The 15,909-nt window shown below is 43.9% G+C and overlaps 1 protein-coding gene across 1 annotated transcript in view; it reads right to left on the bottom strand.

The window, feature by feature from the left end:
• KLHL4 (kelch like family member 4) overlaps window positions 1-15,909 on the bottom strand; it is a 243,846-nt gene that overhangs the window by 79,197 nt on the left and 148,740 nt on the right. The window contains exon 2 of the mRNA XM_088452902.1: window positions 8,072-8,245. Coding sequence (XP_088309028.1) covers window positions 8,072-8,245 — 174 coding nt within the window. The remainder of the gene's footprint in view (window positions 1-8,071; window positions 8,246-15,909) is intronic.

Raw genomic sequence — 15,909 nt, 5'->3', positions numbered from 1 at the left:
TGCCTAACCCTAACCACCCCCTTTCCCGCTGCCAAAACCTAAGTCCCCTGGGGGGTGCCTAGCCCTAAGTCCCCCCCGGTGGTGCCTAACCCTAACCCTAACCCTCCCTCCCCCTAGCCTAACCCTCCCGGGGGGTGCCTAACCCTAAGTCCCCCCCGGGAGCCCTAAACCTAACCTTCCCCCCCCGCGGCTGTCCGCTCGCGGCGCCCGGCATCACTACGATCGTGATGCCGGGTGCCGGTCTCCCGACATCAGGGAAATGCGGGCGTCTACATCTAGACGCCCGGTATTTCACCCTTGCCGGGATAAGACAGTCGGGAAGCCGGCTGCCGGTATTTAGGCAGTCGGCTTCCCGATTGCCTCCCAATTGGTATATGTACTCGATGATTTGTACTCAACCCGAGGGTTCCAGGTGGAAGTAAAAACAGACTGTTTATTTATGGAAGATAGAAGTTCCTCCATTGATATATAATACTCTAGTCTGGAAAACCATGTCTTGCGAGTAGGGGGGTAGATGATTTCCAAAGAATGGGTATCAATGCTCGTGCAGCGTTACCCAAATGACGCAACAGTGAATTTTTATATTGTGACAATGAAGTGTGAGAGTGATTTAATAGCCAGAAGGCTGGATCTGTGGGGACAGATATCGCAAGTATGTTATTGGAAATTGCAATGACATCTTTCCAGAAAGGTTCTATAAGAGGGCAGGACCACCAAATATGTAACATAGATCCCTCTGAATCAAGACATCTCCAGCATTTAGATGATATTGAAGGGTACATTGTGTGTAATAGTAGAGGGTGTCTGTATCAGAGCATTAGTATCTTATATTGGGTCTCTCTGGTTTGAACACAGAGCTGCTATGTGCTTAAAAGGAATATTTTTTCCCAATCTTTCTCTGTTAGTTTTAAATTAAGTTCTCTTTCCCAAGCTAAAGTAAAGTGGTGGGGGTCCGGGAACCTTGTTCTTGTAATAATTTGTATATAGTGGATATCGTAAATCTTCTCAAACTGTGTCATCTCCCTAGAAGCTAACGCAATCCTAGACTTCGATTGGAGAAAGTGTCTGATCTGTAAAAACTTCCAGAAGTCTTTTTGTGGGATATTCCATTTATTCTTAATGTCTGAAAATTGTTTCACACCGCTGAAAGTGACCAGTTGTCCAACTCTAAGAGGGGTATTCAATATGAAAGGTTAACTTCCCTGGCGAAGTTAACGTTTCATATCGGAGTTTTTTCCTGCGTAAAGGTATGGTGCGCGCTCCCACTTATCCCCGTATTCAAAATAAAATTAACGAAAACGGGAAACTCCGAAGTTGGATTTGCGTAAAGTTATGAATTTTTCCTAAAAATAATTGTAAGACCCCCCTAAAGTTGTAAAAACATGGGGGATCACTATGGGTACCCCCGTTTTAGCCTTTAATTGAAAGTCGGGGATTTAAATAGCCACGGCAGGTGTTTTTTTCCCGACATTGAAGAAGTGATGCAGAAGAGCACTTAGGTTATTTTTTTCGTTTTTTTAAAGGTCCCATCAAATTTGGGGTACATGAAAATGGGTACTAGCATATTTTTAAGTCCCTAAAGTCAGTTTTTAAAAATTCTGCATTTGTGCACCTGCCGCTATAATTCTATTCTAGAAAACACCTGCCGCATACTTGCAGAATAGCCCTGAACCTATTTCCCTATTGTTTAACAATTTTTTCCCTTTTTTTTTTTTTTGCACCCCAATTTTTAAATACATTTTTTGGGGTGTCCCTATTTTTTTTTAAACTTTTTTTGACACAGTTCTTTTTTTAAATGTCAATCTCAGGGGTGCAGGCTATTTTTTTTAAGCCTGCACCCCTAAACCCCAATTCTGCACTTTTTTTCGACACCTATTCAATGGTGAAAAGTTATCCCCGTTTTTTATCAAAGACTTTTCAAAACTGCGATAAGTCTTTGAAATTGAATACGGTGTAAAACTAAAACAAGTGATATTAACGCAAAAACTTTAAAAAGTGCGATATTAACGCAAAAAACTATGTTATCGCACCCATATTAAATACCCCTATAAATATCCCTTCAATCACCCAGCCCTAGAAATGTGATAAAATCAAACCAGGAGAAAAATCAACATTGGCCAAAAAGGAGGTTAAGGGACCGAACACCGAACACCGAAGAGACATCAGGTATACGACGCAATAATTTCCAAACCGAAAGGGTCGGGGTAATGTTTAGGTGAGAATGATGGAGCTTTGGTAGAGCCGGAAGCCATGGGAAAATTTCGGGATATTGCTGAACGTAAATCCCTTCTTGCTCCATCCACTGCTTGGTCTCTCGGCTCCTGGTCCAATCTAACACCCTGTTTAAATGAATTGCATTATAGTTATTTCTGATGTCAGGAAGTTGAAACCCTCCCCTATGTGTGGAACGTGTCATTAATAATCGTTTAAGTCTGGGTCTCTTATGTGACCAGATAAATTGTTGTATCAACAGCTGTATGGAGCTGAACCAGGAATCGGGAACCCCTATGCTTTTGTTTTTAAATGTAGTAGAATTTTTATCATCATAGTTTTATGTCTTGCCGTTTTCATTTGTCATTTAATACAATAATTACACGCAAGTGTGTCACAACGTCCATCACACTGAGGACCCGTGCTGTAAGTAGTGCCCGCCTGTATAGCAGTGGGTCCCCCACTGAGGCCGCAGAAATGCCTAAATTACAGCTCCTGAATGCCAGGTGATTGCTTTCAGCATGATAGATACTGTGAATGAAGAAATGTGGAATTAATGCTAATTCTGTTTGACTGTTTTCTACAGTTTTAGGTGAATTGCAAATCACTGTATGTAATAAAGAAAGTCTCGTCAAAAAATCGATAGCAAACTGCCGTTTGGATTGCGGGTTTCTGCAAGTTAGAGCACCAATTTTGAAATTTGCTAAATAGGAATTGTTGGATATAATGAGCACTGAAAAAACATTAGAAACACATCCTGAATAATAGCAAAATAGCTGCATTCGTAGCCTGTACCATGGACGGAAATAAATAAGTTAGACAATCTTTTTTAACTCATTGAGATGCCGGAGCTCTTTGGGGGCCTATTTGTTAACCTTTTTTTCCATAAAAGTGTGTAGAGGCTGCAGTTTCTGCATAATGTTATGACTTGTTCCTATTTACTAATAGCACAATACAGGAGATGTTACAGAAATCTCTGACAGAGTGCTAATTAGCGCTGCAGATCACAGTCCCCATTATTAATGGGGACTACAATCTTATCCCTATGCACCAAACTCCAAAAAGCAACATATTTGAAGTTTGGCCCCAATAGTTTACACTAGGGGTGTGCATCGGCCACTTTTCGTGTTTTGTGTTTTGGTTTTGGATCTGGATCTTTCTTCGTGTTTTGGATCTGGATTGGTTTTGCCAAAACCACCCTTCCGTGTTTTGGGTTCTGAGTTTTGTGTTTTGGATCTGTATTTTTTTGAAAAAAAGCATAAAAACAGCTAAAATGACAGAATTTGTGGGTTTTTATGCTTCTATTCAATTATTAACCTCAATAACCTTCATTTCCACTCATTTCCAGTCTATTCTGAACACCTAACACATCACAATATTGTTTTTATGGCCAAAAGGTTGCACCGAGGTAGCTGGATGACTATGCTAAGCGACACGAGTGGGCGGCACAAACACGTTGCCCATCTAGGAGTGGCACTGCAGTGGCAGACAGGATGGCAGTTTGAAAAACTAGGCCCCAAACAGTACATAATGCAAAGAATAAAAAAGAGGTGCAAGATGGAATTGTCCTTGGGTCCTCCCACCCACCCTTATGTTGTATAAATAGGACATGCACACTTTAACAAACCAATCATTTCAGCGCCAGGGTCTGCCACATGACTGTGGCTGAAATGATTGGTTCGTTTGGGCCCCCACAAAACAAGCTGGCAATTTATGTGTCCCTGCACAAACTGGCTCTACGGAGGCAAGATGTCGTCCTCATCCACCGATTCCTTGGATAAAACAGGAAAAAAGGGATTTAGGTGTCCCTGGACTGCTTACGGTCTTAGCCAAAGTTTCTGAACTTGACAGTAACTTTTTATGAACGCGCTGCAGGTGCCGTATAAGGGAGGATGTTCCTAGGTGGTTAACGTCCCTACCCCTACTTATTTCACCTTTACATATGGTACATATGGCAAGACAGTTGTTGTCCGGATTTGGATAGAAATATTGCCAGACCAAAGAGGTGGAATGTTTGGTCTTCTGCCCAGGCATGACCGTGATGGGCTTTTTCATCCCACGGACAACAACTGTCTCCCCCGAAGCCTGATTTAAACAAACCACATCACCATCAGAATCCTCCTCGCCAACTTCCTCCTCAGCGCCAGCTACACCAGTATCCTCATCCTGTTGTACTTCAACAGTGACATCTTCAATTTGCATATCAGCAAGTGGACTGTGGGTGCTCCTTTCAGCACTTGCAGGGGGCGTGCAAATGGTGGAAAGAGCCACCTCTTCCCGTCCAGTGCTGGGAAGGTCAGGTATCGCAACCGCCACCACACTTGGACTCTCCTTGGGTATTTGTGATATCTTCTTAGAACGCACAGTTCTTCGCTGTACTTTTGCCAGCTTAACTTTTGATTTTTTTAGCGGGAGGAGGGCTTCCATCGTCATTTGAAGCTGAACCACTAGTCATGAACATAGGGAAAGACCTTAGCCGTTCCTTGCCACTCCGTGTCATAAATGGTATATTGGCAAGTTTACGTTTCTCTTCAGATGATTTAAATGTTTTTTTAAGGTCATTTTCCTGAACTTTGTCATTTGGGATTGTATGTGCCCTCTACTATGACATTGGGCATCGGCCTTGGCAGACGACGTTGATGGCATGTTATCGTCTATGTCATGACTAGTGGCAGCAGCTTCAGCACTAGGAGGAAGTGGTTCTTGATCTTTCCCTATTTTATTTTTGTCGGAGAAAGTTTGGTCCTCCATTTATGTTATATTGATATATACGTGCGGCTAAGGCGCACAGAAACACAGAAAATAATTTTTTATTTTTGTTGGAGACTAGTGCACTTTGTGGGTTACACCACCCTTTAAGAAATGAGCCAGCCGGCCCTTTACTTATGGGACACAGGCGCACGCTTGGCGCTGCTCCTTTGTTGATGCACGTGCAGCCACAGTGCACACAATTCAAAAACACAGAAAAATATATTTTTTTATTTTGTTTGGAGTGCCCTTTGGAGGTTACAGCACCCTTTAACGGACAAGCCAGCCGGCCTTTTACTTATGGGACACAGGCGCACGCTTCGCGCTGCTCCTTCGTTGATGCACGTGCAGCCACAGTGCACACAATTCACAAACACAGAAAAATATATTTTTTTATTTTGTTTGGAGTGCCCTTTGGGGGTTATGCACCCTTTAACGGACAAGCCAGCCGGCCTTTTACTTATGGGACACAGGCGCACGCTTGGCGCTGCTCCTTCGTTGATGCACGTGCAGCCACAGTGCACACAATTAACAAACACAAAAAAATATATTTAATTATTTTGTTTGGAGTGCCCTTTGGGGGTTACAGCACCCTTTAGCAGTCAATCCAGCCGGCCCTTTATTTATGGGACACAGGCGCACGCTTGGCACTACTTTGTTGATGCACGTGCGGCTACTGCGCACACAATTCACAAACACAGAAAATATTTTTTTATTTTGTTTTGAGTGTACTTTGGGGGTTACAGCACCCTTTAGTGGTCAATCCAGCCGGCCCTTTGTTTATGGGACACAGGCGCACACTTGGCACTACTTTGTTGATGCACGTGCGGCTACTGCGCACACAATTCACAAACACAGAAAATATTTTTTAATTTTGTTTGGACTGTACTTTGGGGGTTACAGCACCCTTTAACGGACAAGCCAGCCGGCCCTTTACTTATGACACAGGCGCACGCTTGGCACTACTTTGTTGATGCACGTGCGGCTACTGCGCACACAATTCACAAACATAGAAAATATTTTTTAATTTTGTTTGGAGTGCCCTTTGGGGGTTACAGCACCCTTTAACGGACAAGCCAACCGGCCTTTTACTTATGGGACACAGGCGCACGCTTGGCACTACTTTGTTGATGCACGTGCGGCTACTGCGCACACAATTCACAAACACAGAAAATATTTTTTAATTTTGTTTGGAGTGCCCTTTTGGGGTTACAGCACCCTTTAGCGGTCAATCCAGCCGGCCCTTTATTTATGGGACACAAGCGCACGCTTGGCACTACTTTGTTGATGCACGTGCGGCTACTGCGCACACAATTCACAAACACATAATTTTTTTTTTTAGCACTTGGGGGGAGCACCCCTGATGGACAGAGCACCCCCTGGACAACACTACAGCTCCCCTTTAGGACTGGGACACTGCACAGGACTTTGGAGTGGACACAGCCCCTATGGACAACTGACTGCACAACACAGTCCAGCCAGCCCCTATGGACTTTGAAGTAGTGGACACAGCCCCTATGGACAACAGCAGCACAGGGCAGCACAGCACAGCACAGCACAACACTACACTGCACTACACTACACTACACTACACTACACTACACTACACTACACAGCCCAGCCAGCCCTAACTCCCACCCTCCCTCTTCACTGTCCACAGCCGAGTGAGAAAATGGCGCCGACGCGGGTACCTAATATAGGATCCAAAACCCGCGAGACCCGGAAGGCGGGATGATGACGTTTTGCCTCGATTTCAGATCCGAGTCAGGCTGGAAAAGTGGAGCCTGACTCGGATCGGCCTCGGATCGGGGGGGCTCGGATTTCAGAAATCCGAACCCGCTAACCCCTAGTTTACACCTAATGGGGACAAACCCCAGATGGTGAAAATGGAGGCTTACAAGCAGTAGAGAGATCTTCCACTCCAGTATGTACAGTAAGTGTGTGTGTGTATATATATATATATATATATATATTGTGATAGGATCACTGGTAAAGTGGTCTGTGGCAGGGACATTTTTCCCAGATTCCTGTCCTATGTGTTTAAACCCCCAGGAGAAAGTCTGCAGTGTAGCAGGCTTGAGTTTCGGCTTTTTGAAAAGCCGGTTTGGGACCTGGGGGTTGTGGGTGAGAGGAGAGGGAGGGCTCCACCCACGGCCACTCCAGGTTTTGGTTCTCGCAGCCTGGTAACAGGCTTGTTAAGGTTTCCACCTGAGAGTGGCCAATATAAGCCTAGTGTGTTGAGGGCTGATTGTCTCACCTGGGAGAGCAGACAGGGAGTTTGCTCAGAGACACTTGAAAACCTAACTGTAAGTGTTGTGCTGTGCTTTTGTTGCTGGTGAGGGCATTAGGCCCTGCCAGGTTCTGGTAGTGAGGGAACTACCTGCGAAGTTAGTGCCCCGACAGGGCTAGGATTTACGTTTATGTTTTCTTTGTGTTATTTCTGATATTGCACAATAAAGACTGGCGCCGACCAGCTTGTACTTGCATCCAGTCTGGCGTACTGTTTCCCAGCTGCTGTGTGTGAAAGGAAGGAGTCCTCTACCCAGGAGAGGGACCCCCTAACCTAACTGTGTCACTATATATATATATATATATATATATATATGTATATATATATATACTGTATATAAGTACATAAGAATGGATGGAGCAGGTGAATGGGAATCGGTAACTTTGCTAGGTGATTGGCCCCTACTGCCCTCACATAGAAATATTATGATATATATATATATATATATATATACACAGTATACATATCTATGCCATAATATTTATATGTGAGGGCAGTATGGTTATAGGGGGACAATCACCTAGCAAAGTTTCTGATTCCCATTAGCCTGCTCCATCCATTCTTATGTACTTATGAACAGTGCAGAGTAAAAGGGTCACATCACCAATCATTACAGACATTTGTGTAGTATGAGAACTTTGAGTTGTCACCGTGGTGTTGCATCCACGGGAACCTGAATCCTGAAGCCTTTATGTGGTCATGGAACTACTTGGTGACTCCTAATATTCCATATAATTTACAGTAGAATGCATCATCTCATGGATTACACTGCAAACATGTGACTATTCACGCACAGACCACACACAACTGCTGACACGCTACCTGTGCGCTGGTATCTTGTAGTTCCCAGCTATTAGCAGAACGTCGCACAGCTGTTTCTGCTGGAGGTAGATTTCCATCTTGCGGAAGGTCTGTTCTGCATGGTTCATACTTTGGAAGTACTCATCAGAACCACCGGAGTTCATTCTACTGGGAGAAGCACTTGTATCCGGAAGTCTGGAAGAAAGAAGACCACAACACAATGAGCTATGTCAGTGTATAGATACACAAGCCAGCCATATGGTATATCAGATTATTTCTATATTTATCATCTTCTCTACTGGTGGAGGCAGAAACGTTGGCGCTATGCAGATTAATTAGGGGCAGTATGGAATGGCAGTGACTTGACTATTGTCCCACCATCCTGCAAGCCGGCATGTCTGTCCAGACAAGTATGACGGTGGGTGGAACCTCCTCGCTCACCATGGGGCCTGTTTTGCAGTCAGGGTAGGGTGGGAGAGGGGTGGTGAATGGATGCCTTGCACTAAGGACGTTATGGTCCCTACCACAGGTGAAGCGTCACACCTCCACAGTGACAGAATTTTGCTAGTTTACCTGTATGAAAAGCACTAATTTATTCTGCCATGGGTCTGTTTCTGCAAAGATCGCAACCGCTATCATGGCTGTGATTATGCACGCAGTCTCACCACAATGATATGCTAATCCAGCCTTCGCAGCACAACATAAGGACGCCCACCTAACCTTACACACATCAGTAATGTTTATCAAGACTGTGAAACCATCGGTAACATGGAGTACTATCGCAGCCTCATGCACACTTACACAAGCTCTGTATGTAACTATATGTGTGGCAGTAATAAATGTGCATTACTGGAGGTACAAGCAGGAGTCAAAGTGGTCCGGAATGGGCTGCGTTCCGTCACTTCTATTTGGAGACGGAACCAGTTCCCCCTCCTCCGGCCCACCTCGGACCGGCGTCGCAGGGCGGCTCCATTTACCGGACAACAGGCTTCTTTCCCACAGTGACAGTGGCGTCCAGAGGCTGGAGCTCACTCCTACAGGGGGCATTAGTTTTGGGGACACTATTCAGGGGGCATATCTTCTACAGGGGGCATTACAATTTGGGACATTACGGCAGGGGGCATTACTTCTAAAGTGGGCATTACTATTGGGGCATTACCACTTGGGGCACTACTACATGGGACATATCTATTGGGGCATTAATACTACTACAAGGGGCACTACTACAGGGAACATTACTGCAGGAGGCATTGTTACAGGAGTATTGCATAGGGAGCACTGCATAATGGGCACCACTCCTGGGGCACTGCATAAGGGGAACTACTACAGTGGGCTCTGCATGGAGCACTACCACTGTGGGCACTACATAAGCAGCACTACCACTTTCGGTACTGCATAATGGGCACTACTACTGCAGACACTGCATAAGGTGCACCTCTACAGTGGGCATTGCATAATGGACACTACTGCTGTAGGCATTATGTATATGGGGCACTACTGCTGTGGGCATTGCATAAAGGGCACTACTGCTGTAGGCATTATGTATAAAGGGCACTACTGCTGTGGGCATTGCATAATGGGCACTACTGCTGTAGGCATTATGTATAAAGGGCACTACTGCTGTGGGCATTGCATAATGGACACTACTATTGTAGGCATTATGTATCAGGGGCACTACTGCTGTGGGCGTTGCATAATGGGCACTACTGCTGTAGGCATTATGTGTCAGGGACACTACTGCTGTGGGCATTGCATAAAGGGCACTACTGCTGTAGGCATTACGTGTAAGGGGCACTACTTCTGTGGGCATTGCATAATGGGCTCTACTGCTGTAGGCATTATGTGTAAGGGGCACTACTACTGTGGGCATTGTTTATAAGGGGCACACTGCTGTAGGCATTATGTGTAAGGGGCACTACTACTGTGGGCATTGTTTATAAGGGGCACAAATGTGGGCATTGTGTAAAAGGGTCACTGCTGTGTGTCATAACATAAATAAGGGACACTACTGTGTGGTGTAATGTGAATCAAGGGCACTCTGGCCCTGATTCAGAGCCAGACGCTCGGTCAGAGCGCTCGCTCTGAATCAGGTCAGCGTTTTGGTTTTTTTTTGAGCCGGCCTTCTGGCCGCTCGCTAAGCTGTGGGTGACCACCCACATCTTTAGCGAGTGGCCAGGTGATGGTGGTGGTCCGCGACCATCGGGGCTTGCGACGAGACCCTTGTGGTAGGGTCCCATCCGTCGCAAGCCCCAGAGAGCTTCCTGCTCTAACAGAGCAGGAAGCTCTCCACTGACATCACTGGTGATGTCAGTGGGGCCGCCCACAAACGGCAGGCGTTCCTTCGGGAATGCCTCCATTTGCGTAGCCACCCCCCCGCCCCGCCTACAAAACGGGGCGAGCTGTCGATCAACATCGACAGCCGCCCCTTTTGTAGTGAGTCCTGGAGTTAGAGAATTTCTCTCTCGCTCCAGGGCTTGCGCATACATATGCGCAGCACGCTGGAGCTGACTCCGGCGTGCGCATGTGCAGTGGGGGACCTGTGAGCGCTGTGCGCTTGCGAGCGGGTCTGAATCAGGCACTATGTGTGGTTTAATGTGAATAAGTTTGTGCTACTGTGTGGTGTCATTTGAATTGGGAATACTATTGCATGACCACGCCCCTTTCTTTTGAGACCACGCCTCATTTTTAGAAGCGTGCTTAAGGCGTGCGCTGTCCCTTTTACGAAAAAAAGGACAGACAGGGGGTGAGTTCCACCACTTCTCTAGAACCACTTTGAGCACGGGGAATAAGGATACAAGAGAATGGATCCTACTTTATATAAGGTCACTGGTAACTAAAAGTGAGCAATATTCACATAAATTTCCAGTTTATTCATTTGGATAAATATAAAAAAAAGTAACTTTATTCACCCAAACTTTGTGGTTGGCAAATTGCTGCAATTAGACACATTATTGTCAGATGTTCTGTATCTGAAATCTAAGCATCAAAACAGATGATCTCTGTACAATGTCACATTCGGAGGCAATTATAATAAAGTATTATTCTGAATGTCAATGAGTTTGCTCTTTGTGATAATCCAACTAATGCATGAAAGCACAGAGCAGTATTTTACATCATTAACCTCCCCTAATAAAATAAACAGTTGCCGGCTGGTATAATTCTGCAATACAGGCTGTTTATTTTTGCGGAATGTCAGTATATGGCTTTCCCCATAATTGTTACACTCCATCTATTTCTACATTGTTTTTCCTCTACAATGTTAGAGATAAATTAGACTGTAGCAGAACGCACTGAGCTTACAGAGAATTCAGGAAAGATGATTAAAACCGATATACAAATATTAGTAGTTTAGCCCTGGTGTAATTAGAATTGCAATGTATATTTATTTACACAATACCATTCTTCAGAAAAATTGCTACAAAATGTTGCCCGTCCCCCTCTGCCGTGTGCTTTCTGCTGTATAACCTCGGTCATTTTGTAAATTAGGTTATGGCATGGGCTGTTCTGTGGACTGAGGATACGGCAACTGTCAGGGGGACCGGTCTGGGCCAGGGGGGGAGCTGCTGTACAATGTGCAGTCCCATGTTGCACGGAACTGGCTGGGAGCCAGAAAACAATTAAGGTTGATTATGTTTTTTAAAATAAATATAGTATGTGGCCAGGATCAGGGGCCCCGAGAGGGGGGGAGAGGGTACTAATTAACCCAGTGCACTGCAACAATGTTTTTTTCTTAAGGGATGTGACCACGCCCCCACAATGAGGTCACGCCCCCTTCACCTGGACCCGGTCTGGCTCTTGGCAGCCCTGGCCAGGATACAGCCTCTGTCTGCCTCCCACCTGCCAGTGACCCACAGGTCATGGGTATCAGGACTCTATCATACCTAGTACATGGCTGTCAGCACATTGGTGGATAGCGCTGACCATCCTCCAATCACTGCAGGACTGGAACTAATACCAATCAGAGAGGCAGATGTACTAAACTCTGGAAAAGTGATCCATTAAAAAGTGATAAACTACCAACCAATCAGTTCCTAAATGTCATTTTTAAAACACTGACTGTAACATGGCAGTTAGGCGCTGAATGGCTGGTTTATCATTTTTCAATTCATCACTTTTCAGAGATTAGCACATCTCCCCCAGAGTGCAGGAAGCTGTAGGCGTGCAGAGGGACAGTAGGGACCTTAGGGGGATGAGTTATTTAATTAGGTCTCCACCATAGATATGAGATCTGGTTTATATTTGGGGGGTATCAGATTTTGGGTCTGATTTCTCATTAACGATGATGGGTTTAGATCTGGAGTATGAATTTTATTACACATTTAATAAAAGAACAGCATTGGGAGGGGTAGATTATTTTCCTTAGATATGACAGAAGATATCATGTGGGGGGTGTGGGGGGATGGCTGTATTACTCAATGTGGGGCAGATGTCTGTAATTGTTACATCCAGCATCTAGGTTGAGGACAATGGTAATTACAGGGGGCAGGGACTGTTGTGAATGATTAATATACACTGTAAGCGCTGCATAATATGTACACGCTATATAAATAACAGTTAATAAATAATAATAATAATAATAATAATAATAATAATTTCGCCTGGGGTCTGCTTTCTGCCGTAATCTATGTCTTTCATCTCTCTGAAGTCACCCACATTAATTGAATATATTAATGTTTATTTATACATTATCCCATCTATATAAACATTAATCTGGTGAATACAGACTGAATAAAGACAGCGATATGATTCTAATGATCAACTGAAACATTATCTACATAACAGTATCAGCTGGGCCAGAAAATGTTCTGCCAGGGACACTCTCCTAGCATGGTTAGGGCGAGATACCGGTCATGCCAATCTATCTAGACTAGAGTATGCTTAAATCATTGGTTTTTTTTGAAAAAAATATTAGCATGTGTCCCTAGATGTTTATATGAATATTGGAATTTAATCTGATTAATAGCCTATCACAGTAGAATATTCCATATATTGTACATTGGTCAATGGAATACTCCCTGTATTGTACACTGGTCACTAGAATGCTCCCTGTATTGTACATTGGTCACTGGAATACTCCCTGTATTGTACACTGGTCACTAGAATGCTCCCTGTATTGTACATTGGTCACTGGAATACTCCCTGTATTGTATGTTCATCACTAAAAACAGGGACATAATGAGAGGTTGGCCAGGCTGGTGGCTGAAGAGCATTAGAGCATCTCAGTTAACACTTGCAACAAGTCCACAGTACATCCCCCCACCTTCCCACCAGCCTCAGATGTCATTCAACCTCTAGTTACATCCCTCGGACTAGCTACAGGCCACCCCCTGCCCCGGAATGCTGCATTGGCGGAACTTTTCACTTCAAACTCCATTCACGAGACATGTTGCTGCGATTTTGCTCATTTTTACTGCGCCAGTGATGAATAGGATTCTTAGCTTACAGGGTGCTTAGGCAGCCTACGGTTCTTTGGCTGGTGTGGGCACTAATTGGCAGTACCATTAGGCAACCCAAGGTGGTTGCCAAGGACACCCTTGGCTTGGGGTCACCTAAAACACTGCATAAGTGACAGAGGGGTCTATTTACTAAGCAGTGTTAGGAGACAGAGTGAAAAGTGATAAGGTGCCAGCCAATCAGCTCCCAACTGTCATCTCACAGGCTGTGTTTGAAAAATGACAGTTAGGAGCTGTTTGGCTGGCACCTTATCACTTTTCACTCTGTCTCCTAACACTGCTTAGTAAATAGACCCCTCAGAGTGTTGAAGTTCCACAATTACTGGATATCTGCAGGCTTCCTAAATCAGCCCTACAGAGAAAATATTCAATCTGGATTTTATAATACAAGTTTTTCAGTGTTCCTGTAATATTGTGTTTAGGACACAGCGGAAGACATGTTACACTTTGTTTACTCGAGTGATAAGGCCGTTGAATGTGTTTTCTCCGATTTAACCTGTAAGCGGTTGATAAAAAAAACAGTCCAGTTATTATTGGCTAGAGGCAAAGACATAATTATATTTGATTTTAAAGTTAGGCTTTGGAAATAGGGAAAGAAAAATCATTTGGTCCGATCAATCTATTTTTTTTTAGTGGACTTGAAAGTTTAGGCTTGAGGGAAGAGCAGATCATATTCTTAATAAAACAGTGCCCACCGCGCCCGTGTCTGTCCGCACTCCCTTACTCTCCCTTAGGTCACTATATGATACACTGATTGCTGAGTCTTCTTTTCAAAGCAATAATCCCTATTGAAGGAGAAATCATTAGATAGGTTATTAAAGTGGGAGCTCTTGTTACTCTTAATGGTTTTCCTAAAGGCGATCTCATTTCAAATAAAAAGCAATAAGCATATCGCACAGTACACTAATTATTTCTCCACCACGGCCGCAAGCGGGTTGCGTTCCGCTATGCTTCAACATTATTCTTTAGAGAAGGGATCACAGTGCGCACATCAATAAATATTTATCTGGCTCAGGGTAAGTTTATTTATTGATCTATTAAAGTATCTTTTTTTGAAAAAAATAAATTCACCGGTTTGTGGTGTTAGAAACCAGTATCTATAATTATAATTTACATTTTGTCCCTCTCAGTTACAGTAATTGTACAAGTTAAGTAGTATTTCATTTATTAGCTGGCATGTGCGCTGCTAAGACTTTTACTGACTAGAATTTATTTATAACATAAATTTGATTAATTATAAAATCACTATGCAGATTTGTAATATAAACATATGATCTCTCTGCTAAAAACAAAATATAAATGGCTGAAAAACACAGAGGGTCTGATCGGATGCGGCCGCGTCCGTGTGCGTATTTTGCCGGTTGCAAGTCTGCGATTTCATGCAAATACCGCTACAAGTCCTTCGCTAGTGTACATCTGTGCCTATAAATGTGCAAGGACCGACACGCCCACTTTGAGCGTCTTTAGACACCAGCATTGGTCGCAAATTGACATTTTCACCATTCCTATGTTAGGCGAGAGCGATAACACACCAGCGACACTCACATAACACCCCCATGTGACTGCCCATCTCCGCAGGTCGGAATGGTCACCTCCCAGTCTCCGCCACGGAATGGCCAATACATTGTCTATATACTTCTCCATGCGTGAGTCTGAAATTGCCACTGCAACTCTGTACAGTCACAATCGGAATACGTGCGTGATGTGACTTAAAAGCATGCGCTGTAAAATAAAACGCTCAACTACGTCCAACATCGACACAGAATCATGCCCAGAAGGGCGAAAGTAAGTAAAAGTAATGAAAAAGTTGCAGGAGGTTATTTAGAAATCTGAAGAGAGGAATCTTAGAGGAAAGCACACAGGGGTAGATGTACTAAGCCTTGGAGCGAGATAAAGTGTGTAGAATTAAAGTACCAACCAATCAGTTCCTAAAAGTCATGTTACAGGCGGTGTTTAAAAAATGACAGGAGCTGATTGGTTGGTACTTCATCTCTCTCTAAGGCTCAGTACATAGACCCCACAAAGTGAAAGCATATTTTAGTACTAGCTTTATATATTTTACAAAATACTGCTTGTAATATTGCCGCTGTGACTCGTCCAATAAGCATTGTGAAAACCTTACAAAAGCATTGTGTACATTTAAAACATGAATAGTTAACAATGGTGGCAAGGGTGATTTAATCTTCAGGGTGTTAAAACATGAGACCCCCATAATTATGTCCCTTGTGGGTATGACTGCTAATTGTGTTGGAATATAGCAGTAGGTGGAATGTTTTTTCTTTAAGTTGTGGCCGTTCTACAATCTTGTTGCTATGTTATGAAGAATTTACCTGTTAAATGTTATATCTGAAAACTTTCCCTGCTTGATGCTTGAACAAGAAGGCATATTTTGTATCAGGTTACAGG

Source organism: Taudactylus pleione, unplaced genomic scaffold, assembly GCF_031769625.1.
Source record: "Taudactylus pleione unplaced genomic scaffold, aTauple2 ptg000557l, whole genome shotgun sequence".
In the NCBI taxonomy this organism is placed as follows: Eukaryota; Metazoa; Chordata; class Amphibia; order Anura; family Myobatrachidae; genus Taudactylus; species Taudactylus pleione.
This window is presented reverse-complemented; position numbering and strand designations above follow the sequence as displayed.